Source organism: Onychostruthus taczanowskii, unplaced genomic scaffold, assembly GCF_017590055.1.
Source record: "Onychostruthus taczanowskii isolate IOZ18803 unplaced genomic scaffold, ASM1759005v1 scaffold31, whole genome shotgun sequence".
In the NCBI taxonomy this organism is placed as follows: domain Eukaryota; kingdom Metazoa; phylum Chordata; class Aves; order Passeriformes; family Passeridae; genus Onychostruthus; species Onychostruthus taczanowskii.
This window is the reverse complement of record NW_024500461.1, coordinates 6,400,257-6,425,701: the sequence shown is the minus strand read 5'-3', so window position 1 is coordinate 6,425,701 and position 25,445 is coordinate 6,400,257. Positions and strand designations below refer to the sequence as shown.

The window sequence follows — 25,445 nt, the reverse complement described above, 5'->3', positions numbered from 1 at the left end:
TGTAACTAGGCAGGGTTGTAACTCCCTTAGCTGGTCCCCTGTGCACCTTACTCCCATGCGCATTATATGTGCCACTTCCATAGTTGCCACCGTCCAGCTTCCAAGCTTTCTGTCCCACATCCTCAGCCTGGCAGGGATGGGATGGCACTGATGTGAAGAACGTCAGAAACATGCAAGAAGAGCTGGGAGATGTGACCTCCTTCAGCATGAAGTAGGAGGTTACTGCATTCCAGCCAAAGTACAGTTTCTGCATGTATTCCACCCAGACACATTTATGCTGCTGTTACAATACATCAGTGGTAAGCCAGCCTACATTCAGATAGCTGCAGTCCATTTAGTCCCATATCAAACACTTAAACATTGGGACCATAAACAGCTGCTTAAGGAAAAATGTTAAAAGATGGGCACGTAAATAATGATCTTTTTGAGCATATCCTTTTATTTCCATTAGCTAATGATACAGAGGAACCTCCTGATTTGGAGACTGCAGTTATACCATCATATTTGATAGCTGCTATTAAAAGTTAAACCACCTTTTTTGTTATTTATGTAGACCGTGTAAGCTTTATTCTGTATAATAGCCTATAGTGTGCTAAGAATATTTGACCATCTGAGAGAATTGTTTAATTAGGTGTCTCTTGCACTAGAAGGTACTATTAAGGATTTGTGTGGGGGTTTATAGATCACTACAAAATCCTCTTTTAAGCAATCTTTTTTCAGCTGGAGACCCTTAAACTGATCAGTTTGTGCTCTTCTGTGAACCAGTCCACTGATTCACTACCCACATGTAGTGCAAGCTTGAAAGAATCTCTGTATTATATACTACTACTGGTTTTGAAATTCACAGTTCTTTGCAAATGGACATCCTGGATCCTTGCTCCAAAGAATTTGATTACTGTGAACAGGGGACCAGTAGCAAAAGCCAATCCTGTTGAGAGGCATTGAAGCATGCTTAGTGTTATCATACACTTTGTATTTTAGGAAAGCCTCAACAAAATATAAACCAGTGGGATATGAGTAGTCCACATAAAAAATATTTTCAAAGACAGCTTAAGAGATGAGAAGTGTGCCACACTGGTCTATAAGGCAAAATTCAGGAAAAGAGGAAATCTGTAAAAAAAATTGAAAGCTGTAGTTCTGATTGTATCATTTGGGCAAAGTAGGTCAGTTTGAGAAGCAACTGAATACTCTGTCACTCCAGTTAAATTGTTCTGTTGTCCACTGATAGGTATGGGTAGAGATTTCCTTTGTCCATTTAAAAGTTCATGAAATACAGAGTATCATTCATTTGCTGTTCACCTGCATCCCTTTGGGATCTTTTGTATTTTCTCCCTCAAATGATCTTCTCATCTCCAACTTTTCACCTGTTTTCCTCTTCTTCTTCTTCTTCTTCTGTAGCCTTCACTTGAAATGCCCATTTGTTTGTTCTGCCAAAAACCTCTCTGTAATTGCATCTTATCTTTACATTGACTCATTTGGCAAGACCCTTTCTCCCATCATCTGTTTTAATTTCAGTGGCTCTTTTTCATATCAATAATAAATTTTTATTTTTCATGTTCAAGGTCAGTTAATAAGTTCTCTGAGTCTGGGTTTTTTGTCTCCTCATGGGCCGATTCTGTAGTCCTTCCTTATGTGGAACTTCCCATTTCAGTGCAGCTTTAATTTATAGAAGGACTTAGAATTTATATTTTCTATAATATCATGAAAATACATAATGTTAATACTTGAAATTTGGAAGGATCAATAGGTTAATATTCTCTTAACTCATCATCTTATTTTTCTTTAAAAGTTGGTGTTTTTTTAAAGAAAACATATGAGATCAATCTCAGAGACTGTATTGGTATCAAGGCTAACTAGAAAGAAGTATCCTTGTTAAACTTTCCTACATACATCGTCTGTACTATATTCCAAACTCTAAAAAACACAATTTCTAATTTTTCTCTATGGAAGAGAGAGTACTGTCTGTTTTGGTTACTTCTCTTTTTATCAGAGGCCCTGTTCTGAACGTGCAAAGCAAGAATGAGGAGTCTGGCTTACCTTTAAGGCACAGTAGAAGTTAAAAACTCTTCAAGCTTCTAAACTATATTCTCTTTTGAATGAGAAGAACATTTTTTTCTTTTCTATGTCAAGATGATGTTTGGTTGTTACTTATGATTTATGTGTTCCTTTTTAAATGGAATTTTTGTTGTGCTTTATTTATGTTGTGGTGGGATAGTTTTCGAAGATTAAGTGAAATGTTCTGGTGCCTGCCCTGTAGTACTGGGATTCTAAAATTACGTGCTTAACAAAGCTTTACAGGTGCCAGAGATAAATGACTGAGACAAAACAAGAATATTTTAATAATGTCAAACTGTTACTGAAAGCCAAGCTGTATACCAGTCGGAAGTTAAAGGTTGTGTCCAGAGTACATTTAATTTTGGTCCATGTTTATGTGTATTATAAAAAAAAGAAGTTAATAAACCTCTGTGTAGGTCTAGTAGCCTTTGCAAGAAAATTTTTTGTTCCATCTGTTTAGTGCTTCCATCTCTTTTGTACTATTGATGAGCCATTAGTATATAAATATAAAACTGAACAAATAGTAAGAGTATGCAGATGCTACAAGTTTTTCAAAATGTCAGTCCATTTTGCAGAAGTAGTATTTAGAGAAATGAAATCTTGAATTCTTCTCAAAAGCATTACAAATAAAACTCTTGTTCCTTTCTGAAAGGGAGCACAGTGGTGTGGCAGGTAGTGACTTTGTGTCTCTGAAGACCATTAGATGTAATCAAGAAAACATGATACTTTGTAGATTTAGTACCGTATCTTAGACAAAAACCACAAGCATGAGATGTATTTTTCTATTTCTAGATGGTAAGAAAAATAAAAATTAAATTCTTTCACACTTTGTTTCAGATTTTAACGGACAACTCCCCCAGTGAACAGGGCCTAAATAAAGTGTTTGATCTGTGTGTTGTGTGTGGAGACAAAGCATCAGGTATTTGTTTTTTTCTTTCTTTTTTTTTAAGGTGGTTAAATATTATAAAAATCGTTTGAAATTCTTCTGAAGCTGTGTAACAGTTTGCATGCATATACATGTGTAAATGGTACTCTAGTATCCATGGATAGAATTTATTGTTGTTTTACATAAAATCATAGAATATCCCGAGTTGGAAGGAACCCTCAAAGGTCACTGAAGTCCAGCTCTTGGCCCTGCACAGGACACCCCAAGAGTCACACCCTGTGCTTGAGAGCCTTGTCCAAATGCTTCTTGAGCTCTGTCAGGCTGATGCTGTGACCACTTCCCTGGGGAGCCTGTGCCAGTGCCCAAACACCCCTTGGTGAAGAACCTTTTTCCTCACATATAGCCTAAAATCTCCCTGACCAGCTTCATGCCATTCCCTTGGGTCCTGGCACCAGAGGGAGTAGGTCAGTGCCTGCTCATCCATTTCCCCTTGTGAGGAACCTGCAAACCACTGTGAGGTCTCCCTTCAGCAGGGAGCAAACTTGCTAGAAAGTAAAATATATTATTTTTTTTTTTTAATTGGCAAAGTTTAACATAAAAAATACAGTTGCTAGAGCTCTAAATACTTGTCAGACCTCACCCATCTCAAGGAAGTTTCTGCCAAACTTAAGGCAAAGATCTGGTTGGTGTGTTCTGATTGTTAAAACTTCTCTGACTGCCCAGAGGAGGGCTGGAATCTCCTGGGGGGCTGGAGATCCAAGGAGGTTTTCCTCCTGTGCTGGCCTTGGAATATTGGGCAGTGGTAATGACTTTGGGGAGAGTGCCATGTTCCTCTGAGAAGCTGCAGGTTTTGGGGAGCCTCCCATGTGACAAGCATTGTCGTGAAAACTGCTTTGCAGGCACTTCCAAGCTGCAATCCAGAATGAATATTCATAATTCAGCTGCCACTAAAATGTTTCAGACAATATTCTTTTAATGCATATGATGCTTTTGAAATTTCACATTTTAGTAGTGGTAAAAAGGTTGTGATAAAGGAATCTAGAAAACCTGTCGGAATTTCTAGAAACTTCAGGAGAGAACCTTAAAGTTTTTTCTCCTAAATTAGGTCATATTTGTGATTTATTTTGTAATGTGCTGTAGGTATTTCAAGGATTTATAAATTAAAATTGTTGCAACTGCTAAGCATGCCTTCATTAATCCTTTTTATTAATGTTTGTATTTTATGCAAAATCAAAATAATTTACTTCTAAAAATAATTGTAGAACTTACTTTTTGTAGTATATCTTTGAAATTTTTATATTAGTTCTGCAAGAAAACTTGCAGAACTGGTCTTCAGAAAAAAAATTGTACTTATTCTAGATTGTTCTTTCATTGATGTTTTACTGCAAGAAGTACAGACGTGCCATTAGCCTGTTAGGAAAATGAAAGGTGAAAAGAAAGCTTTGAAGCAATTGCCTTATGCTGTCAAATGCCATGTTTGCACTTTCCATGGTTGCGTTAGATTTAAAGCGTACAATTTCAACAGCTGAAACTGTAATGAGAAATCATTGGAAAATTACTAGAGAAATCTATAAATTAAAAATTTTTTTGCTATGTTCTCATTAGCCTCTTTTCTTAGTCTTTTTTAACACTGCTGTCAACAGATAGGGAAATAATTTAATAAGCAACTTGCCTGTTTGTAAAATCCTGTTTAAGTGCTTTGAACTAGAAAAATGGTTCACTTGCTGTTTTATGTTGTTTTATAGCCCCAATATATTTTAAGATCTGCAACCCATGAGGTTTTCTATGCAAGTGTTCCTTTTCTGGGTGAAATAGCTAATACTTTGTCTTTAGTAAGAGTCGAGTCTAAAAAATTAATATGATTCTGTAAAATGAATGTCATGTTTTCTGTTACTTTGTAACTAGGGCGTCATTATGGAGCAGTAACCTGTGAGGGGTGCAAAGGATTCTTTAAAAGGAGCATACGGAAGAATTTAGTTTATTCCTGCCGAGGAACGAAGGACTGCGTCATTAACAAGCACCACCGGAATCGCTGCCAGTACTGCAGGCTGCAGAGATGCATCGCCTTTGGGATGAAACAAGACTGTAAGTCTGAATAAGAGCAATCTGCTTCACCTGGCAGCTGCTTCCTGCTACAAAAGATACGCTTTGTATAGATACAAATGATTATCTTGGTTACGTATTTTAAAATAGTTGTATCTTTTTCCTTTAAAGAAAGTTTGGTGTATCAGAAATATTAAATGCTTTCAGGTGTTTGCTTTAAAAGCTTAATAAGCCCCATCCCATGTGATGAAAGTGAATGAATTCACTTGAATGAATTCACTAAATTCCTGCATGGCAAATGTCAAACGTGTCTGCATTTTTTTTGTGCGGTTCAATTTTTTTTATATGTAAAATAAGTTACTCAACTTTTTGAACTGTACCTTCCTTTCAGTTTTTCCACAACTGAGGTTGCTATTCACATTTGGCAAAGCCCTGCAGAGATCCACAGTGATCTAAAGTTCAGTTCTTACCGATTCCTGCAGATTCCAAGTTCCTTTCTAGCTTTCCATACATTAGATGTAGTGCAATATCACGGCAGTATCAGAATACTAAATACACAGAAAATCACACAAAACACAAATTCTTCAGACCTAATACTGTGACACTGTTGTAGTACATACGGTATTGGTCTTGTTCTCTGTCATCCTGCACTTATTTTACTGACCCTCTTGAACTTCTGTGGACATTTTCCTCCTTACAGCCCTGCTTCTGTCAGCAGAAATCAGTAACACAGAGGAAATTAGTTCAGAAAGGGAGGAAAAGCTGGGGCAGTGAAAGTGGATCTTTACCCTCTAGTTCAGCTGGCAGTAAGTAAGAAAAGGCCCCTCCACACAAGACATTTTAAGCAGAACAAAATCACTGCGCTTAAGGATCAGAAGGCAGGAAAATAGTCTCTTGTCACAGGGGAACACTGACTGGGAGAGAGGATTGTTTGGTGGTAAGAAGTCTCATTCCTCAGTGGAGTGGAGAAAGGAAAGGAAAGAAAACTTAATATGGTCTTGGACTGTAGCTCCCTCAGTGGGGGTTATTTGTCCCTTGAAGAAGCCTTGGCCTTTTCTCAGCAAAGTGAGACCCTGCTACTAAGCACAGCATTTGCAAAGGAGGATTAAATACTTGCCTCCATCTCCCAAACTTTAAAGCACTATTTGTGGGTTGCAGGCTGACTTCAATAGCATTCTCAATACTTAAAATTACAACATTTGGGGTTTAAGATACTTTTCAGTGTAAACATTAGGATATCATCACAGTCTACTGCTATCTTTAAAAATTTTTAATTTTTTATCTGAAGTTACACATTTTTCACATTTCTGCATTTTCCCCATAAGGGGTAATACTGTAAGTTTCTTTTTAATGTTCAAAACAAGGTGATACATCTGGAGGCTAAAGCTCCAGTTCATTCCACCTTGTTTCACTGAGTCATTCAAATTAAAAAATCCACTTCTTCTCTGAAGTCATTAACTTGTGGGCCAGGGTCTTGCCCAGATTTATCTTAAATGGTCTGAACTCAGCTTTGTGAATGTACCTTTCCCTCTCTATTGTCTGAAGTCCTAACTCAAGAAGTTTCTTTAAGTGAATGAAGTTACAGGAGTTCAACACAGACCCAAAATCCATGGAAAAATGTACCATGAGTCCTTTACAAAGGAAATGAGAAAGTGGGATAGTGAAACTGAGAGAATGAGAAGCTTTAAGCTACCACTTTGATTCAAATTTAAAATGAGGGGATGTCTCCCTTAATTTTAACTTTAAAATGTTGCATATGTTCCATGTCAGACTTTGACTAATGCATAATTTCTCTTAGAACTCATCAAGTTGGTGTGCTGGCTTTTTCCAACTTGTTAGCTTGTTGGTTATGGGATATATTTTATATATATATATATATATACATAGATCTCTCTATATATATATATATATATATATATTAGCTACTTTTTCAGGATTATCATTAAAAACAAATATTAAATAAAGAAAAAAGTATTATTTCTTATTCGGGGTGATTTAATAGTTGGGTATTATTTCTGTAGCTGTACAGTGTGAGAGGAAACCTATTGAAGTGTCAAGAGAAAAATCTTCCAACTGTGCAGCTTCTACAGAAAAGATCTACATTCGGAAAGATCTTCGTAGTCCATTAGCTGCAACCCCAACTTTTGTAACAGACAATGAAACAGCAAGGTATGTAAATTGTATTCAGAAAGGGCTGTCTTTGTCTTCTGAAAAAAAAAAAAAAAGAATTTAAAAATTGATCAACATTAAAACTTGTGCTGTTTTCTGTCAGATCAACGGGTTTGCTGGAATCAGGAATGTTTGTTAACATTCATCCATCTGCAATAAAAAGTGAACCTACTCTGCTGATGACTCCAGATAAGGTATGTGATGATATCACTGATATAATAAGTAGAGCTAATTGCTGTAATTGTATAGGTAAGGAGAGAAGGGTGTTCTATTTGGTTAAATTAATTTTTAAAACACTCCTTTACAACATTCACCACTGTTACAAATGCTTTCTCTTTACAAGAATCCTCTTAGCCTCACACAGTAAGAATACTGAAAACACAACAAAATAAATGCTCTTCCTTCACATTTTTAGGAGCCTTAAGGGCAGTATTGTTTTAATTTTTGTTTTGGGATAATCCTGACACTTGGCTCACTCTTTTGTACAAATAAAGTGAGGTGTTCACAAAACTTCTCATGGCACTATCACAGTGTCGTGTGTAAATATGGTTGGATTTTTTTTCTCCTGAATAACTATTTTTTTGGCAAAGCTGATAAGACCTATCTCATCAACAATTTTATTTATGAGCTGGTTTTCCTTTGTTTCCATTTTGTTGCACTTACTGATCCACTAAAGCCATGTGGTAGCTTCTTTAGGTATGCATGGTAGGAAGCATTGTGTTTTTCTAGCTGATACTAAATTACCTCATGTGGGAGAATGGCTTGTAAAAGAATGGAGATAGTGCTGCAGGCAGTCTTGCCCCTGATAAGTTGCAGCTGTGTAAGACGGGTGAAGGACCAGCATTGAAGGAGAAGCATGGAATGCTGATGGGTATTTACCAATCACAGAGGAGTAAAAGGGCAGGCAGGTGTTATGCATGTGAGAGAAAAGGTATAAAGAGTTCTCAGGAGAGAGGTGGTGTTGGCATGAGCAGGTTGAGCTGTGAGAGGAAGGAGTCTGTATTGCTTGGTGCTGCCTGTGGGCTTGTTACAGAGAGAAGGTATGAAGACTTTAATAAACTGCTGATGCTTGCTGCCATCTTTGGTGCTAGTCTTTTGAGTCCTCCATCAATCAGGGGAAGTTTTTAGATAACAAGGGACTGACGCTGGTGTCATTTGTGTGACCACAATCAGATTGGTGTCCCATTTTAGGGGTGAGTGACAACAAATGGTGTACCCTGTGTGAGGAGTGACTAACAACACCCTCATGCTGTTTTCATGCATCTTGCTTTCCTTGCTCTGTCTGGTGTTAGCAGCAGCATGCTTGTCTGTAATAATGTACTTTTTTTTGCTGGGACAGTGTGAGACATGTCTTACTGCTTCTCTGAGTTGCTAGCCAGTACTGAATCACTTTTTTCCTTTGCAGTTTAACAAACATATAAACACTAAACAGGCCACAGCATAATTATTTTTATGGTTGTTTATAAAGGTGACTTTTTATGCATTCCTTCTTCTCATTCTCCTACCCTGTTACTACTGACTCATTTACATAGTGAAGGAAGATGCTAAAAATATAATCTAGAGCAGTCTTATATTCCTGGTGATAGACTAGTGCATAGAGATGTGACTCTTTCTGCACTTGCTTACCATCAGTAGTATTCTTTCTGAAAGAAATAGATAGCTATTGCTTTTACAAGTAAATGTCAAAATATTCCATATTTTAGATGCAGTGCAGTGTGTGATTGCTGTATTGTCGTTAGCCATGTATTGAAAATACTTTTCTTACAGGTATATCTTTGTATATGCTCTATTCTTCATTTATGTGAAATCTAGGCTCTTCTCTTGCAGGTTAACTGCTGCCAATTAACTGAGAATTAAAAGCTGTTCTTTTCCCTTAGGTAGAAGCATGTCAAGGAGATTTAAGTACACTGGCAAATGTGGTGACTTCATTAGCAAATCTCAGTAAATGCAAAGACATGTCACAAAGCAGTACAGAGCTATCCATGATCGAAAATTTGAGTAATGGAGATGCATCATTATCTGAACTCAAGCAAGAAGAACAAGCTAGTAGTGATGTTACAAGGTAAGGCATGTTACACTTCAAAATACTGTCCTTTTTCAGAGAAAGTGTCAATTCAGACCAGGCGATTAGTTAAATCCTCACAATACAGGAAATTTATCTGGTTTAAAAGTAATAGTGATATCAGCATAAGCTCATGTAGAAGGTAAATATTGTAAGATTCTTCCAAGTGAAATGAAAAGAAAGTTCCATTAGAGAAATAAATCCTTTTAGTTGTTTGTACTTGAAATTAACTTCAGTATAAATGTTACAGCTGATTTTCTTACCTTTTGGTTGTCCATACTAAGGTAGGCCTTCGTTAGGTCTTGTACTATAGTCTTAGTACTTTGCCTCATCCTGGAAAACTTGTTCTTAAGAGATCTCATCTGTGTTAAGTGCCTGTAACTACTAATCACCTCAAAAGGTTGAAAAACATCTTCCTCCTATGCAAGAGAAGTTACAGAATTCTCACTACTGATATTAATACATCCACTGAGTATCTTACTCGTGTTTTGCACTGGTTTTAACTGAGCCATTGTTGTGAGCATATGTGTGTATATACTGAGCATTCACAGTTTTTCCATGAATCACAATCCTGTTCTTCCTTGGTTGTCATCTCATGCAAGCTTCTGACTGCTGTCCCAGCAATATTCTTTTACACACCACCTACATTTTACATGAAAGTGTGAAAGTGTGTGTGGAGTAGATCGGTTAAGGGGAAAAGGTGGGCGTGTAGTGGCTGAAATGTCTGATTTCCCCTGTGATCTCTACTGTTTTGTGTAATTGCAAGCAGATTACATTTTTTCTGCTCCTTTCTTTATATACTGCTTAGAAAGTCAGTCTGACTTCTTATAGATGCTGATTTGGGCCTTTGCTGTGTCCTCCTAGGTGAAGAATGTTAGAATATGCTGTGTAAGTAGTATTGTTACATGTGCTGATAGCCATCATTCAGTACTATGGTTGTTCAAAGAGATGTAGTAATCTTTCATTTGCTGTCGCTTCCAGTTGCTTACTTTTACCAACTTGAGAGTTTCTGTTCAGTTTTAAAAGTCTGTCTGTGAAAAGGCATCTGGTTCTGTCAGCCACAGAGCTTGAAAGAGCTCTGACTTGACGTACTCTTGCCAAGTAGGTTACCTAATAGCTGTACAGTGGGGAGGTTCAAGTAAACGTTGCTGGAAAGGAAAGTTGTTATTCCAAGAGAAACTAAAATTTTTCTCTGAATTACTGAGTTCCCTCTCAGGCCCTATGCCAGCATGATCTAACAAATGTAGATGTTTATTGAGGAAGAAGAGTTTAAGGGACTTCAGAGAGCACATTTAATCCATCCACACTTTTAATGTATTTTATTCATTGCTTGCAGTAGTTATGTTTTCAGTTTTGCTGGCATAGACTGCAGCTTCTGCTGCAAGCACCCCATTGCTTTTATATTGTAATTTTATGTGCCTTGTCCTCTAATGCTTCATGATATTATTTCTTTACAGTGGATCTGCAGTCTTACATATCTGTTGATGACAGAGCCTGACAAAAAGAGAACCACAATTTTCTGTAGTATAGGATATCAATGCAATGTATTTTAATCTTGATTATGCCTTGTTTTCTCATGTGTGCTAGATTTTCATAGCTCCCAGGCAAGCTTTGTTCTGGATTCTCCTTTTTGTGATGTTTTACCTTACAGACATTGCTCATGTTGGGGCTTTGTGTAGGAAAGGACTCACATTACTGAGCCATGAGGAAGCAAAGCTGCTTCTGGCTTCTGCTGGCTTACTACTGGCACTTCATGTGATAGGAGGGAGAACATTTATTTCTTTGAAAGCACCATTGAAGAGTGACTTGGGAGGAAAGTGTCATGAGTAGACATGGTTAACAAGTGTACATGCCCACGCTATTTTTCTAGCACTCTTCACCCTGTGCTAGAATAAATACAGGATAGTGGCAGACGCATATGACATTTACCTTTTGGGGAAAGGGGAAGTCTTGTTCTTCTCTTAAATTTCTGTCCCTGCCACATGAAGAGCCCTGCAGAGATCCTGTTTCTTTAAAAGCAGCTGTTACTGAGCTGTTGTGTTTGCCTATTCTATCTAAAACTGCAAAGTGAATTGCGGAAGACCTGAAACTAAGATCTTCTAGCAGGAATCCATAGTATAGTTTCTAGAGCTGAGCCATGAATGCCTTCCCTTTGTGCCAGCTTTGTGCATACCAGAGACAGAAGATGGCCCAGGTATGTCTGTACAGTCCACTCGTGTGTGCCCCAGTCACTCTGATATGTATACATCAAGGTACACAGGCTAGTGAGGACCAAAAGGTGGTTCATTTACCATCCCAAGCCTTGAGGCAGTGTCAGCAGCTCTTTCATGGTGATATTTCATTTGGTTGTGTGTAGTTATGTTAAACAGCTCCTTTTTTTTTTTTTTTTTTAGCATGTTAGTGAATTCATGTAGCTAGAGAGTGTGGGGATAGAGAAGCTGGCCAAGTTCTATCCCAGATTTTGGCATTAAATCAGTGATTTTAGATTCCGTGGTAATAAACATGTCTATCAATTGAGAATGAGCTCTACATACAAGCTGATAATCACCTTTTGTCAAGTTTTCTGGCCTCAGTTAATAAGTTTTTCATGCAACACTGTATAGAAATGTTGCTGTTCCCAGGATGTGTCATATGTCTGTAGGCAGTGATCAAGTTTGTATTTTTGATTGCAGGTGTGTCAGTTGTAGTTCTCAGGTGTATTTATGAGCAGAAAAACAACACGTGTTAGCAAGCAGCCAAATATTGAGTAATACGTGTGTGCTTGTCCTGACATCTGCCCTCTAGCATTTGTGCTTGTGAAAGCCAAGAGTCACTGCCATGCATTAGAGGGTACTAAGAGTTGTATTGAATGCATGGGAGTGCTTTCTCTTGCATATTTTGGAGCAGTCTTTTCAAATTAAGTTGAAAAATCTAACTACAACTCATTACTTAACAAAAAGATATTCTTACTCTGTTTGTGCTTCATAGCAGTAAAAGCCTGTGAAATTTGTACATGAACTAAGTGACTGTAACAGCAGTCTGGTGATCATGTCCTCAAAACACTCATGTCAGTGCTCTCAGTGAACATCACTAAAGAGATCTTGAAAAGCAAACTGTGATTCAGCAGCACAACCAATATGTCAAAACTGTGAATTTGTTGGCAACTAGTGTAAACAGGATCTGCTGCTAATTTTTGTTTCAGAGTTTGATGGAATGTCAGGAAAAGCATGCTACTGACTGTTGTTTTCCAAACCTCACTCTTTGAAGCAGACTTCTATATAGATATTTCAGACTTGTGCAGGTTCCTCTTAAATTGAAATGGTCTCTAAAGTGAAATTTTCTTTTTGTTTGTTTGTGATCTTACAGGGCATTTGATACTCTTGCAAAAGCATTAAATCCAGGAGAGAGTGCAGCATGCCAGAACTCTGAAAGTGTTGACACCAGTTCACAGCTGCTTGGTGGAGAAACAAGCATGAACATAGTTGAAATAGAGGGGCCACTACTCAGTGATGCACATGTAGCATTTAGGGTACTGAATGCTTTCTTACTGTTGACTGTTTATAACTGTTTTGGCATAGTGATGTACAGTAATTATCTGACTAAGCTTTATTTTGAATTTCTTAGATGAGTATTTGTTCAGGTATTGGCATTAATTTTCAATTAATTAACTGCTTTTGTTCACTGGTTAATTCTTTTTTTGGGAGAAAGTTCTGCACTCTGCAGTGGTTTAGCTGCACTGCTTATTTTATAGTTTCTTACCTTAAAAATACTGGGTAAGCCATGCAAAAGGATTTACGTAGACAAAGTTTTTGCATGAAGCAGAGTCAGCAACCACATTCTCAGTTGTTAATGGGTGGATCTGATGCAATCTGCAACTGGATTTTGAGACCTTTAAGTGTATTTCTCAGTTTCTTGTTTGTGTAGATGCCCTATTTTAGCATGGTAGTAATTGACTTAAATACAGTTGCTGTGTTAGTTAGCCATATATTTTCTGGATTTATTTTTCATTTTACAAGCTTGCAGGAATTCCTTCTATCTTTTTTATCACCTTGTTTTTCATGGGCAAATCAAAAAGCTTGGTCATCTGAAAACTTAGTAACAGGCGTTTTGTTAAACTTTACCCCTCTTACCAGCATCTGTTTTGATCATTTAAATGAATATCTCCAATGCAAATGTCAGCTTTTTTTTAAAATTGCATTAGCCAGAACATTATATTTAGAAAAATATTAATTTCTGAAGACAGAATTACATGTTCTAAGCTATTTTGGGTGGAATCTCTTTCTTCACATATGCAGGTAACATCACTAAATTTGCTTACTAACATTGTGAACATCCTTTCTGATGTTTGTTGGTTATATTTTTTAGACTGGGGAGCAGCTGTGTATTAGGTATTTTGCTCAAACATCAAAAGATTTCTCTTGTATTTCTTTGTAAAATATTTAAAAGTAAAAAAAAATGTTTTGTGAAATAGAATTATCTCTCTCACACACACACACTCTCTCTCTCTCTCTCCAGAAGTTGTAACTAATCTAATGTAAGCAATTTTATTCCAGTTACAATGATTCTTCTCTCTTATTCTTTGAGAATGTCTCAGAAGTTGATTTTTGAGATTTTCTGTTTCCAGTTGTCCCAGACAATGTCTATCTGCGAATCAAACTTTGTCTTTTTTGTTGCTGTGTAGTTCTTTAACTTACAGAGTGTAATGGTGTGGCTAATAATGCAAAAGGGAGTCATTCAGTTTTGTTGGGATTATACCTTTTTCATTTAAAGAACAATTTTATTATTTCACTTAAACTCAAAGAACTGATTTCTTCCTAAACATATTATGAAGAAAGTAAAATAACTGTCTTACACTTTATTCTTTTTTCTTCCTACTTTTGTTTTGCAGCTCACCATGCCTTCTCCTATGCCTGATTATCTTAATGTTCACTATATCTGTGAGTCTGCCTCCAGGTTGCTTTTCTTGTCCATGCACTGGGCACGTTCCATTCCATCTTTCCAAGCTTTGGGGTAAGTGTTCTGTTTGTTCACTTACATTGTGCATATGTGCTTTGGAATTTTTGATTTTTGCTGTCTTCTTCGGGGACTTGTAAAAATATGAAACTACTTATTAAAACTGTTATAAATCTTAATTGTAAAGTAAATTTTCTGAATTAAAACTACTCCCAGTTTGAGTCCAAATTCAGGAATTTGGTTGGATCTTGTAAGATAAAGGAGTGGATTTAAAACAGTTGAATGCCCACCCACTGCTGCCTCTTAAATATATTTTGAGGAAACTAGGAATTTCTATCAACTTTTTAATAGCTACAGCTCTGTGCTACATCATGATGCTTATCAGGCAATCACCAAAAAGAAGCTCCTGTCTGAATCTGCAAAATTTGTCCTTATAAGGTGAATTACTCCTAATAATCATGCCTTTAATAACCTACACGAAGAAAATGGTTAGCTAGATTCAGCAAACATTCAGAATGAAGTTGTCTAATTAGAAGATTTGCCAAAAATAAATGGCTCCTTTAACCAAAAGGTAATTCTAACTGTTCTTTTTACAGTTTGTATAGCATCCTGCTTCTCCATAAGAATTCAGTGTATCACTTAAAATTCTTAAGTTCAGTTTTGTAGTCCACTGCTGATCATCATGAAAAAAAGATGTCCAAACTGCATGGGAAAAACTGATTTTTATAATATTCAGAAGTAATTTTATGAAGATACATCAAACAAATAAAGATACTGTATCAGCTCTGACACAAATGGTGAATAAATCATGATAGTTTGTTCTCATTTGCAGTGTTTCTGTTTAATTTGGTATCAAAATAGCCTGTGACTGTGGCAGCAAAGAGAATTCCTCTTTAAAATGAGGGATTGTCCCCTTTTCCAGGAGAGCTGTCAAAAGCAGGATGGTCTGTGATTACCATTTGTGTTTACTCAGATGCTTCAACCAAATGATTCTATGGTTTTTAAGGAAAGATACTGTTTTGTGTGTAATTAAGCCTGTGTGTTGGAGAAGGAGAAAGGAATATTGTATAAAGTTAAAGAATAGTAGGGGTAAAAAATAGGTAAATATGATGTTTTATTCTGGTAGAAATTTTGACCTGCAGAATTACAAAGTGCCTAGCAAATAAACATAGTACGTTATGTCTCTCTGGTTTTGTTACAGAGACAACTGCAAATTAGTACAAATTGGTTTTCTAATGAAAAATGAGAATTGCTTCTTAAAAATAAAATATAGTACAGAAGACCTCTCTCTCCAAAAAGATTTAGTGAGAAAAATCTGCACCTGCTCTTTTTACCTGTTATTTCACAATATATTTTTCTGGTTAAAAATATAGAGGAGTAAGCTGCCATAAGAGTGCTAATGTTCACCTGTAATAGCATTTATAGACCCAGTCAAGATCATGGGCAACAGTATATAAATAACATAAATTGAAGTTTTCTTTGAAGCACCTAAAGTGCAAACTGTTTTCAAGTGGAGATTTATTTGAAATTAATGCAGCCTTTATAGTTGGAGTACATTATATCCTATAATTTTGGCTTTCAGAAGGGTGACTCATTTCACTTTTAAACTGAAGAGAAATTCATAGAGCATCATGAGTAATGGTTTTTTAAGGAAGATGGATAATTGTACCTAGGTTGTTTCTTCCTCGGTCAACATTCTCCTTTAGTCACAACAGGATAGCTGCCTTTCACCTAATGATGTAGTTCATGATGCCAGATATTGATTAGCTCATCTTCCTGCGTGGGCGTCTTTGTTCACAAAGAAACCTTCGCCAAGCTGCTTACAGCCTCTTAGTTTTGTGAGGCTGCATAAGAAACTTAAGAACTGGTTCTGGTGTAACTTTGATGAGCCATAAAGATGCTGTAGATGATGTGTTTATCTACGCATACGTATCAGAGGAGTAGCCAGTACACCCTATTTTCAGTGGTGCTCAGCACAGTCCCTTTGATTAAGTTAAAGGAGATGAACAAAGATGTGACAAATACATGCAGAAGCTGCATGTACAGTATCATGTCTACCATAACAAGAACTTGATCCAAATGAAAATATTGCTCTCAGTAAGCTCTGTGTAATCCAGTTAAGGACAAGTCTGTGTTCCCCAGTCATTTGGCATCTTACTATTGCACTGAATCATCAGAACTGTTCCTGAAGATTATATCTGCATTCTTCAAAAATCCATTCCACTGTATTTTTGTAGTTGAAATCCTAGCTTTAATATGCTTTTCTTCTTTGATAGATCTTGTACTTCTTTTAAATTTCCATTATTTGTATTCACTGGCTAAAACTGAAACGTCGTACCTGAATTTGACTCCTCTCTGGTGGGATTTGCTTTCTAAGGTACTGAGCTCTTGTTAAGCTCTGTGAGTTAGAGATGCTTGGCATAACTGAAAGTTAGGTTACTAATACAAAAGTGGCTGAATATGAATTGATATATTTTATTTTAAGCTGCAGCAAATAAATCCTTATGACTGGTACTTATACTTTGAAGTCTGTATTTCAAACCTTATTCCAAACTTGAAAGGGATGCAGAAAGCAGCAGTCAGGAAGCTCAGAAACTTGATCACACGTGTTCCATTTCACCTGTATCTTCAATTAAAAAATTATACCAACCTGTCAGTTTTCAAGTGAAAAAAAAAACCCCAAAACCCGTGAGTCTGTTCTACATCCACAATAAAGGAACAGTGCAACCTTTTTTCTTGTCCATGCATATAAATGTTGTCCCAAATCCTAAGAGAACTAGCATGATGGAGTACACTCTGGCAGTTGTCATTTACTGTAACTTCAGCTTGCTTTTGTAATAGAAATCGATCTCCTTTTAGGTCATTTAAACAAAAATGTATTGCTTTACAAAAATCACTTTAAACAAGGTATTTTAATTCTGGCATGCAAAGAAAAATTATGCAGAACTTCATTTTGATGTTGGTTGTAATGATTGAATTAGATTAATGTTTTATGAAGTGTTCATCGAATTAAAAAAGTGTGAATGCAGATGGCTGGTTTTATTAAATTATTGTGCTTTTTAATAGACAGGATAACAGCATATCATTAGTAAAAGCCTGCTGGAATGAACTTTTTACGCTTGGTCTAGCACAATGCTCACAAGTTATGAATGTGGCAACGATCTTAGCTGCTTTTGTTAATCACCTTCAAGGCAGTTTACAACAAGGTAAGGTGTATACTGTGCACATACCAGACTTGGGGACTTACTTGATATTTCTTAAGTTTTAAAGTGTGCAGAAGCTCTTTATTTATCTTTCAGTTGTTATTGTAAATTTACAGTTTAAAGAATTTCATGTTAGTATTGAAACAAAATAATACTAGCAACTACAGTCCACAAGACAGAATTTTTTGGCAATTTTGTGAAAGTCAGCTATGATAATATTTAACTCCAAATAAAAAAAACTTTTTTTTTTGGTGTGTTATATTGTCTAATAGTATCCTCTTGTCTGTTAATATCATCAGCCCAAATTAGGAATATTTTGGGCAGCATCAATGTTAAGAACACAAGAGTACTGTGACTATGATTCCTCTGTATGAAGGATACAAAGTCAAGAATGACCCACCTGTCCTTGTTCTTCATAGCTGTGACACAAAGCAGCTGAATGCCAGCTTGCTGATACAGTTCCTTTAGATAACTTGGCTTGTTGACTTCTGTGTATCAGTTTGAGTCTACATAGAAGTCTTCAACAGATCTCCACTAAGTACGCTTTGTTCCTTGCTAATCCTATGTTCTGCATCTTTGGCATATTTTTCATTCAAATGAAAGACATATCAATTGGTCTCTTTAATTCTGTTCCGAGCTGGAAGGGAGTTTTAGCTAAAAGCTTTGTGTCCTTGTGGATACTCACAAGGTTATCACCACTAAAAGCTGTCCAGTCAATAATAGTATAGTCTTCATGCGTTCCTAGTCATAACACATTATTCATAAGTTAGGTGCGCATAGAAAAATCTAAGCATTTTCAGATTTAACTAAATTTTTGAGTTGTTTGCTGTTAGGGGTATGAAAATTCACTGTTGTTGATGCTATGCAAATGCAGATTGGTAAACTAGAAAAAAACACCCTACCAGACTATAGATGTTTTAATCTTCTTTTATGATAAGGTAATTAAAGAATTATTTCCAAGGGGTTTTTGTGATTTAAAAACATCCACAAGATCCTCCTGTAAATAACAATAACTTAAAACTGATCAAATAATGAGATGTGTTGGATCAGCTAAAGATACTAACAAATCTGTGATTGTCTCTAGCAGATAAAAATGGAATCTGGAAATTTTTGGTCTATGTAATATTTAAAGTATGTTTACCAGAAAGGGTACTGTAGTAATTAGTCATGTTTTTATCATTATTACAAATACATATTTCTACCATTTAAATTGGGAATCAAGGTTGACTGCAAGAACCAGTTGTGCCGTCTGCCAGCTGCAGTATCTCCAAGAGGTACCAAGTTTGTGGAGTCTAGAGACTCTAGATGGATGGGTTATGGAGGGAATGGAGTTTTCAGGCTGCTTTGCTATTGCTGGCTCAAGGGGAGCAGCTCTGCACCAAGCACATTCCCCTCAGTGTCAGTCAGGGAAGGCGTATGGTACATCTTTCCCAGCAGTGACATGGTCTCTGACTGAACAGCACAAAGCTGGACACTGTCCTTCCATGTGGCGCCTGAGCCTTCGGCACAGAGCACAGGTCAGCACTTGCAGCATGTGCTTTACTTATAAGTAGTCTCTTCCTTCCTTGATCATTTCAAGCTCTAGTCCATGCCTGATAACTGGAAACATTAGCAGGAAGATCCTAATTAGAAGAGGTGGAAAAACAGAGTTAATACTCTGTAATGTCTGGTGTCAAGATTATTCAAACCTAACAGGAATTTATAGATGGCATAGATTTCCCATTGTTTGAATCTAAAAAAATAATTATTTCTAAAATTCCAGTGTGACCACATTTTTGCATGTGTGCTAACTTGGGAATTTTTGTTATGTGTGTCTTGATTTAGAGAAGTTGCCAACAGACAGAGGAAGACTAGTAATGGAGCATGTCTTCAAATTGCAAGAGTTTTGTAACAGCATGGTTAAACTGTGTCTAGATGGATATGAATATGCATATTTGAAAGCAATTGTCCTCTTCAGTCCTGGTATGTAATTATTCCAGATGTAACGTTTTAATCTGTGCTGTTTGTTGCTGCATACCTGTTTCATTATATACAGTTACTGCCTCATTTGTTGAGGAATCTTGGAAGGTTTGTAAGGACTGTAGGAAGAGGAGGGTTACTCTTCTAATGTAAACAACTGAATGTTGTTTTGGGGACATTTTTTGCAGGGGCGGACTTTGATTCTTTTTATTTGTAGATCTTTATTCTTGGCTGTGCCACTCATGCGTTTTGTTCTTTTGGGTATGGGATTTTGGTTGTTTTGGGATTTTTTTTCTTTTCAATTATTTATTTATTGCTTTTAACTGTGCCTCCTTTCAGGGGTTCATTTTCTGAAGACCTGCAGTTAAATTTTCTGAAGTGTTGCTCTTGCACATGCAGATGAGATAGTTTTTCATATATTAAAATCCCAACTTCAATCTATCTGGGCATCAGTTCTCACATTCAGAATTACAGAAACATCTCCTCTCCCCCACACAGACTGCATATAGCATTTCTGGTGAATGAGCACCAGAGACATTCACTTATGTTATTATTTGTCTTCTAAACAGTATTTGCTTAATGTACTCTCAGTAGCATTACTAGACATACATTAGACAGTGAAGGTAATCTAACTTTATTTCCCTTCTGGGTGATTAGTTTGCAATAGAGATGAAAGAGACCTCTGGTTATGGTAGATGCTTACTGGGTAATTGCATTGTGTATCCCTTATGCCTGGCTGTAGAAAGTTATGAAATTAATTTTGTTACTTGGAAGTTGCATAATTAACTTTTCACAGAAGGTGTTTAGGTATTCTATCAGCATCATCCTGCAGGCCTTAGATTCATCATTCATAATTGGGATTTAATACAAAGTCAAGTAAAGACTTTTGATGAGAGAAAAATGTGCAAATCTTAAGTACTTCCTCTATCTCCAAGAGTTTTTCACTCTCACATTTAGAAAGTAAGTCTTTGGTTACTCTATTTTGCATTAGAAGGTGTTAAGAGCACCAGCAGCTTCCTTAATCCTTGTTGCTCTGCCTTTTGAAGATGCTGATGTCCTGTAGGAAAGATTGGAGCAGATGTTAAAATGCTCACAGAATCTTAATGATCCCTGTCAGTAGTGTAGGACATGGAGGAGATCGGGGTATTTGGTTCTTGTTGATTCTCTAGACTTATTAGATCCAAGAAGAACTTTCTTTTTGCATTCAGTTGCAATTTACCCTTACATAGAAAAATTAGTTGAGGTGAGAAAATCTTTTAGAACTTGGACCCTTCCAAAATGTAAATTTTAAGCAGGTTTTCTAATATATAGAATTCATATATTGTGAGGTTCTTGCTTTGCAGTTTCCCTCAGATTTGCATTATATTTTCTGTATGTAGTATCTACCTAGTAAAAGGTATATGTAGTATCTATCTAGTAAAAGTGGCAGCATCAGCAGGAATTCATGGTATTCATCAAAGTGCACAAACAAAACCCTGCATATCTTCCATTGCTACCTATAGATATATATATATAATTTTTTATATATATAGCAGTAATGGAAGACTTCTGAGACGAAAGACATTCATGCAAAAAAAAGGTAGTATAAGTAGAGTCAGAATCCTTGAGAAAAGATGATAAATTTCCAGAGGAATTCCTATTGTGATATTTTTTATTGTGGATCACTAAGGAAAATCTGATCCTGGGTGTTTTACTCTAAAACATGATCCTGCTGTCAGTCCTTATGACCAGGAGAGTCTTGCATGGTTTTATGTGTTTGCTTGTATAATTAATTCACTGTATCACTGAAACAGTTTCAGTTTCCTGATAAGCAGGACTCACCATTAAACCCACTTTGGTTAAACACAGTATTAAGCATGCTTGAAAATCTTGGCAGTTTTCCTTTTCTGCTGAGGATTGAACAGTTGCAAATACACCGTTATTATAGAAGAGACTTTCTCCAAGTGGATGGTAGGAGGGTGTTTGCTGGTTTAATTTTAATAAATAAGACTTGCAGGAGATACAATTCTCCTCCAAGTGTTCTTACCCCAAAGCAATCCTTTTTGTGGCATTCCTATACAAAAACTGGTAGAGGTTACTTCAGGAAAGAAACAAAATTATGGGAGAATACCGCAAATCCATTTTTTTGGGATTATGTCCACTAGGATTTATGATAGAATCCTCTAGCCTGTGTGGAAAAATCCATCCTGTTAGACACCAAAAAATACTTCTTGAGGAACCTTACACTTGCAAAGTAGCATTTACCTATTAGTTTAGTCTGAAATTTGTCTCCTTCCAATTATATTTGACAACACAAAAGGTAGAAGGAAAAATACCTTGGGAAAATACTCTCGTTCAGTCACATGATTGAGAGAAATTAGCTGATGTTTTCAAATTCACATTACTAATGACTAATTTCTTTAATGGCAATGTGTTGTCAGAACTCTTGATCCTTGAGCCATATAACAAAATCTTCATACATGTGAAAGTCATGCTTGGTACCTTGAACAGAAGGGATGTCCTGGCAATGACTCACAGGCCAGAAATTTAAAATGGCAGGGATTTTACTGCTGTACTGCAGGATGGGGCTGGGTTGTGCATGCAGCAGAGCCCTAAGGCAAGAACCTCTCCTTTAGTAGGCCCTGGTGATTCCACTGTGCCAAGCCAGCTGCTTGATTGCTACAAGACAGCCTTGGGCAAAGAGATTAGTGTAAAGGGTGTGCCGAGAAGACTTGGCATCTTTCTAAATGGCTGCAAGTGTACAAGCAGTGCTCTTCAAACTGTTTGCCGAAGTTGACTTCTTGCTGTGTTCCTGATGTGGCTCTAAAAGCTGCAGCATGAAGTGATAAATTTTGCACATAACTCTTAACTCTTCATCTACATGATTTGTCAGGCTAGTATGACAGTAAAATTTTTACATTCAGATAGATGGATAATAAAATTACAGACCATGTAGAGAGTTCAGAATTACTGCATAATAATTTCCAAGAGTGACTTGGCAGTTAGGTTGAAGTCCTTTCATTTTAGCAACACTTCTAATTCAAGTAAGTTCAAATCACTGCTAAAAATTATGATTAGCACATTTGAAATTTTTGCATCAGATAGGCTTGTATGTAGCAGACTGTTCTTTCTCAGCTATCTGAATTGAAAGAGCCTTTGGACAGCGCACTCAGGCACACGGTGTGATTCTTAGGGTGTCGTATGCAGGCCCAGAAGTTGAACTTGATACTGATGGGTCCCTTCTAAGTCAGCATATTCTATGGTTCAGTACTGTTTTCTACATGTCTTAGGTAATTCACAGCTTTTTATTCTGCTTCTTCCACTGCTCTTAATTTTATACTTCACATTTCACCTAAATATTATTTGTGCATCCAATGTTCCAGGAAGTGTCAGTGTGTTGAAACAATCCTGTTTTACTGCTACACAGAGAACAGAGTTGTATCATCAAGATTAACATAAACATTGCAAGCACTGAATTTATTTGAACTCTTTCAAATGTCTGATTTTATTTATGGAAAGTTAAGTAAAATACAAGTGTAAAGAAAGAGAAATATAAGGAGGTAAAGTAGTGGCTGCCACTAAAACCGAAGTTACTGCAGCTACCACTTAATTATATCAGTATGTTGGCAACTGCGTAGTCTGTATGGATGTTAGTTCATTTTCTGTAGAACGGGTATAACAAAGAAGAGGTTTTTTTTTTCAGATCACCCAGGTCTAGAAAATGTGGTACAGATTGAGAAATTTCAAGAAAAAGCTTACATGGAGTTCCAGGACTATGTAACAAAGGCGTATCCGGATGATACTTACAGGTCTGTAAACTAAGATGCTTACTTGATTGATTCTCTTTTCAGAGTCTGAAAACTGATTTGTACAGTTTTTCATGTAATAGATACGTACATTTTCTTCTTACCTCATTAAAATTAAGGAATTACCTTTAGAGCACTTCAAATATTATGCATGTGGTCATATATATTGTGCAGTATTTTTCATCTCATTATTAATTTCTAAAATTAAATATCCAAAATAAATATTAGTAACATACAATTTGATTTGCATCTGTTTGGAATATTTCCTCATTTAGTCTTAAATCCAAACATACATAGTTCATGTAGTTCACAGGCATTTGTACATTTTCTGTACTGTTCAAGACATGACTAAACATAAATTTAATGCTATACTGATTTAAATATTTAAGCCTTTCATAAACTAGATATAGCAAACTTTGACCAGTAGTGTCCCTTGTCATATTTTTTCTCTTCTTTTGCTAATAATATCATGGAGAACAACACCAAAATCTGTGCTCTGCTAAGTAAAACTTTCCACCAAATTTGTTTTCCAGACTGTCTAGACTTCTTCTCCGATTGCCCGCTCTTAGGCTGATGAGTGCTGCCATCACTGAAGAGCTGTTCTTCGCAGGACTGATTGGCAATGTTCAGATTGACAGCATCATCCCATACATTCTGCGAATGGAGACAGCAGACTACAACTCTCAGATCATAGGGCACGGTGTGTAAAAGTAGCAGTCCAGGATTCTGTACCATGGCAGTCATGGTGATGTAAATGCATACCCTGTCTCCAAGAGATGGTCATAAGCCTTCCAATGCACCTTTCCAAAGAAGGCTCATATTCCTCCTTTCCAGTACACTTGGGAAATGTGGTGGAGTGTATTAGGATATAGGATCCCTTCCTGTTCTTCATCTGTCTTCAAGGACTTGTAAATTAACTTGATATCTGAAGAAGGTCAAGAATTGTCCATCCTATTTTTGTAGGTAGACGGACTTGGAATATTTGTTTATGAATTTCAGGCTTATGAGGAAACGGAAGAAGCTTTGATTAAATTAAGGTATCTCAACTTAGTTTGATGTTTTAGACAAATAAATTAACTTTCCTCTCTGAGTTTTGTTTTCAGTGTTTTGCTGCTAGTTATTTTTCACGTATCAAATGGAAAATACATAATCAAACATCCTGAAAAAGGCCAGTTTCCATGCAGACAAGACCCAGCTTAGTTTTGGCTGTTGTTTTGAAGAGTGATTTGTTTCTGCTGAATTAAACACTGGATACCATACCCCAAGTGCAGGGAAATAGAGGACGTTCACATTTAAAAATATTGTGGTGTTAACATTGATGCCGCTGATCAAAGGGCAAGCAGCAAAGAGTCAGTAGTGACTGTTTTGCAGATGCAGCAGAATACTATATTCTAACAATAATGTGGTAGACATCAGCTGTTTTATACTGTGAAAAACTAACAGAGAAGTGTATACTGCAGGCATTCAAAGACAGCATACTCTTGCTTTTTCTGGTCTCAGAGCTTTTTCACACTACGCCTCCCTCTTTCATACTCAGTGCGCAGTGATGGAGGCATTCTAGATGCCCCTTGACTTTTGTCCATGACTTCATTTTTTGTTATGGTTAGCCCTTAGGTATGCAATTCTCTTTTCCAACCAGTCCTCCATGATCGCTTTTCCAATTTGAGTTTGTCAAATCCAATGTCCTTCCATATGGGAAGGACAGAGGGAAGGACATTCCCTCTGCTGCTTTTCCTTTCATCATTAGAAATGGGCCTAGATACTCCATGCATATTGCCTGAATCACACTCCATAGCTCCATCTGAGGATGAGTTTAAATGTTCTTCTGTCTTGAGGATGTGACTCATGTGACAAGTAACACTGACATGTCGTTGCTTCTTCTTCCTTTTGCAACAGGAAGTAATGCACCCCTGGCATGTTTACTTCCTGCTGCTTAAAATGAGAGAAGTATCCTAGTGAAAATGGTCTTCTTTAGACATTAGCATCTAGCATTTTCTGAATCTTGGGTCAAGGCCAAGCTTGATTTAGCATGACCGCTTTCTTTCTCTGGCAGAACTGAGTGAGGAAGAGCCTGACCCAAACAAGAAACACATGCCTGCACTAAAAATTGCCTAGAAGATCAGATTAAATGGAGGCCTTTGCCCACTCTGCAGTGGCAGTTCCAAGGCCACCCTAACACCAAGAGGCTACAAGATGAGGCTTGGGTTATAAAGTTCTGGAGTTCTGTAGTTTTTTCTCAGCATTTGAGGAGCACTACCAGACAACATGAGAACTGCCTCTGACATTGAATTTCTGTGTTCTTCTCAGTTCTACTAACTGAGTGCTTGAATCTTTCTATATCCAAGCAATAA

General features: G+C 36.8%; 1 protein-coding gene across 8 annotated transcripts in view; it reads left to right on the top strand.

The window, feature by feature from the left end:
• The window catches only part of NR2C1 (nuclear receptor subfamily 2 group C member 1), a 47,865-nt gene extending 23,684 nt beyond the window's left edge, over positions 1–24,181 (top strand). For 7 of the 8 annotated variants that reach the window (XM_041409801.1, XM_041409802.1, XM_041409795.1 and 4 more), the window contains 11 exons: positions 2,893–2,974; positions 4,847–5,026; positions 7,006–7,153; positions 7,257–7,347; positions 9,031–9,215; positions 12,561–12,723; positions 14,083–14,204; positions 17,214–17,353; positions 19,175–19,312; positions 22,992–23,097; positions 23,628–24,181. In XM_041409801.1, the coding sequence (XP_041265735.1) occupies positions 2,893–2,974; positions 4,847–5,026; positions 7,006–7,153; positions 7,257–7,347; positions 9,031–9,215; positions 12,561–12,723; positions 14,083–14,204; positions 17,214–17,353; positions 19,175–19,312; positions 22,992–23,097; positions 23,628–23,802 (1,530 nt within the window). In that variant the 3' untranslated portion in view covers positions 23,803–24,181. The remainder of the gene's footprint in view (positions 1–2,892; positions 2,975–4,846; positions 5,027–7,005; positions 7,154–7,256; positions 7,348–9,030; positions 9,216–12,560; positions 12,724–14,082; positions 14,205–17,213; positions 17,354–19,174; positions 19,313–22,991; positions 23,098–23,627) is intronic. The other variant, XM_041409803.1, reaches the window with a different exon arrangement.
• The last annotated feature ends 1,264 nt before the right edge of the window (positions 24,182–25,445 follow it).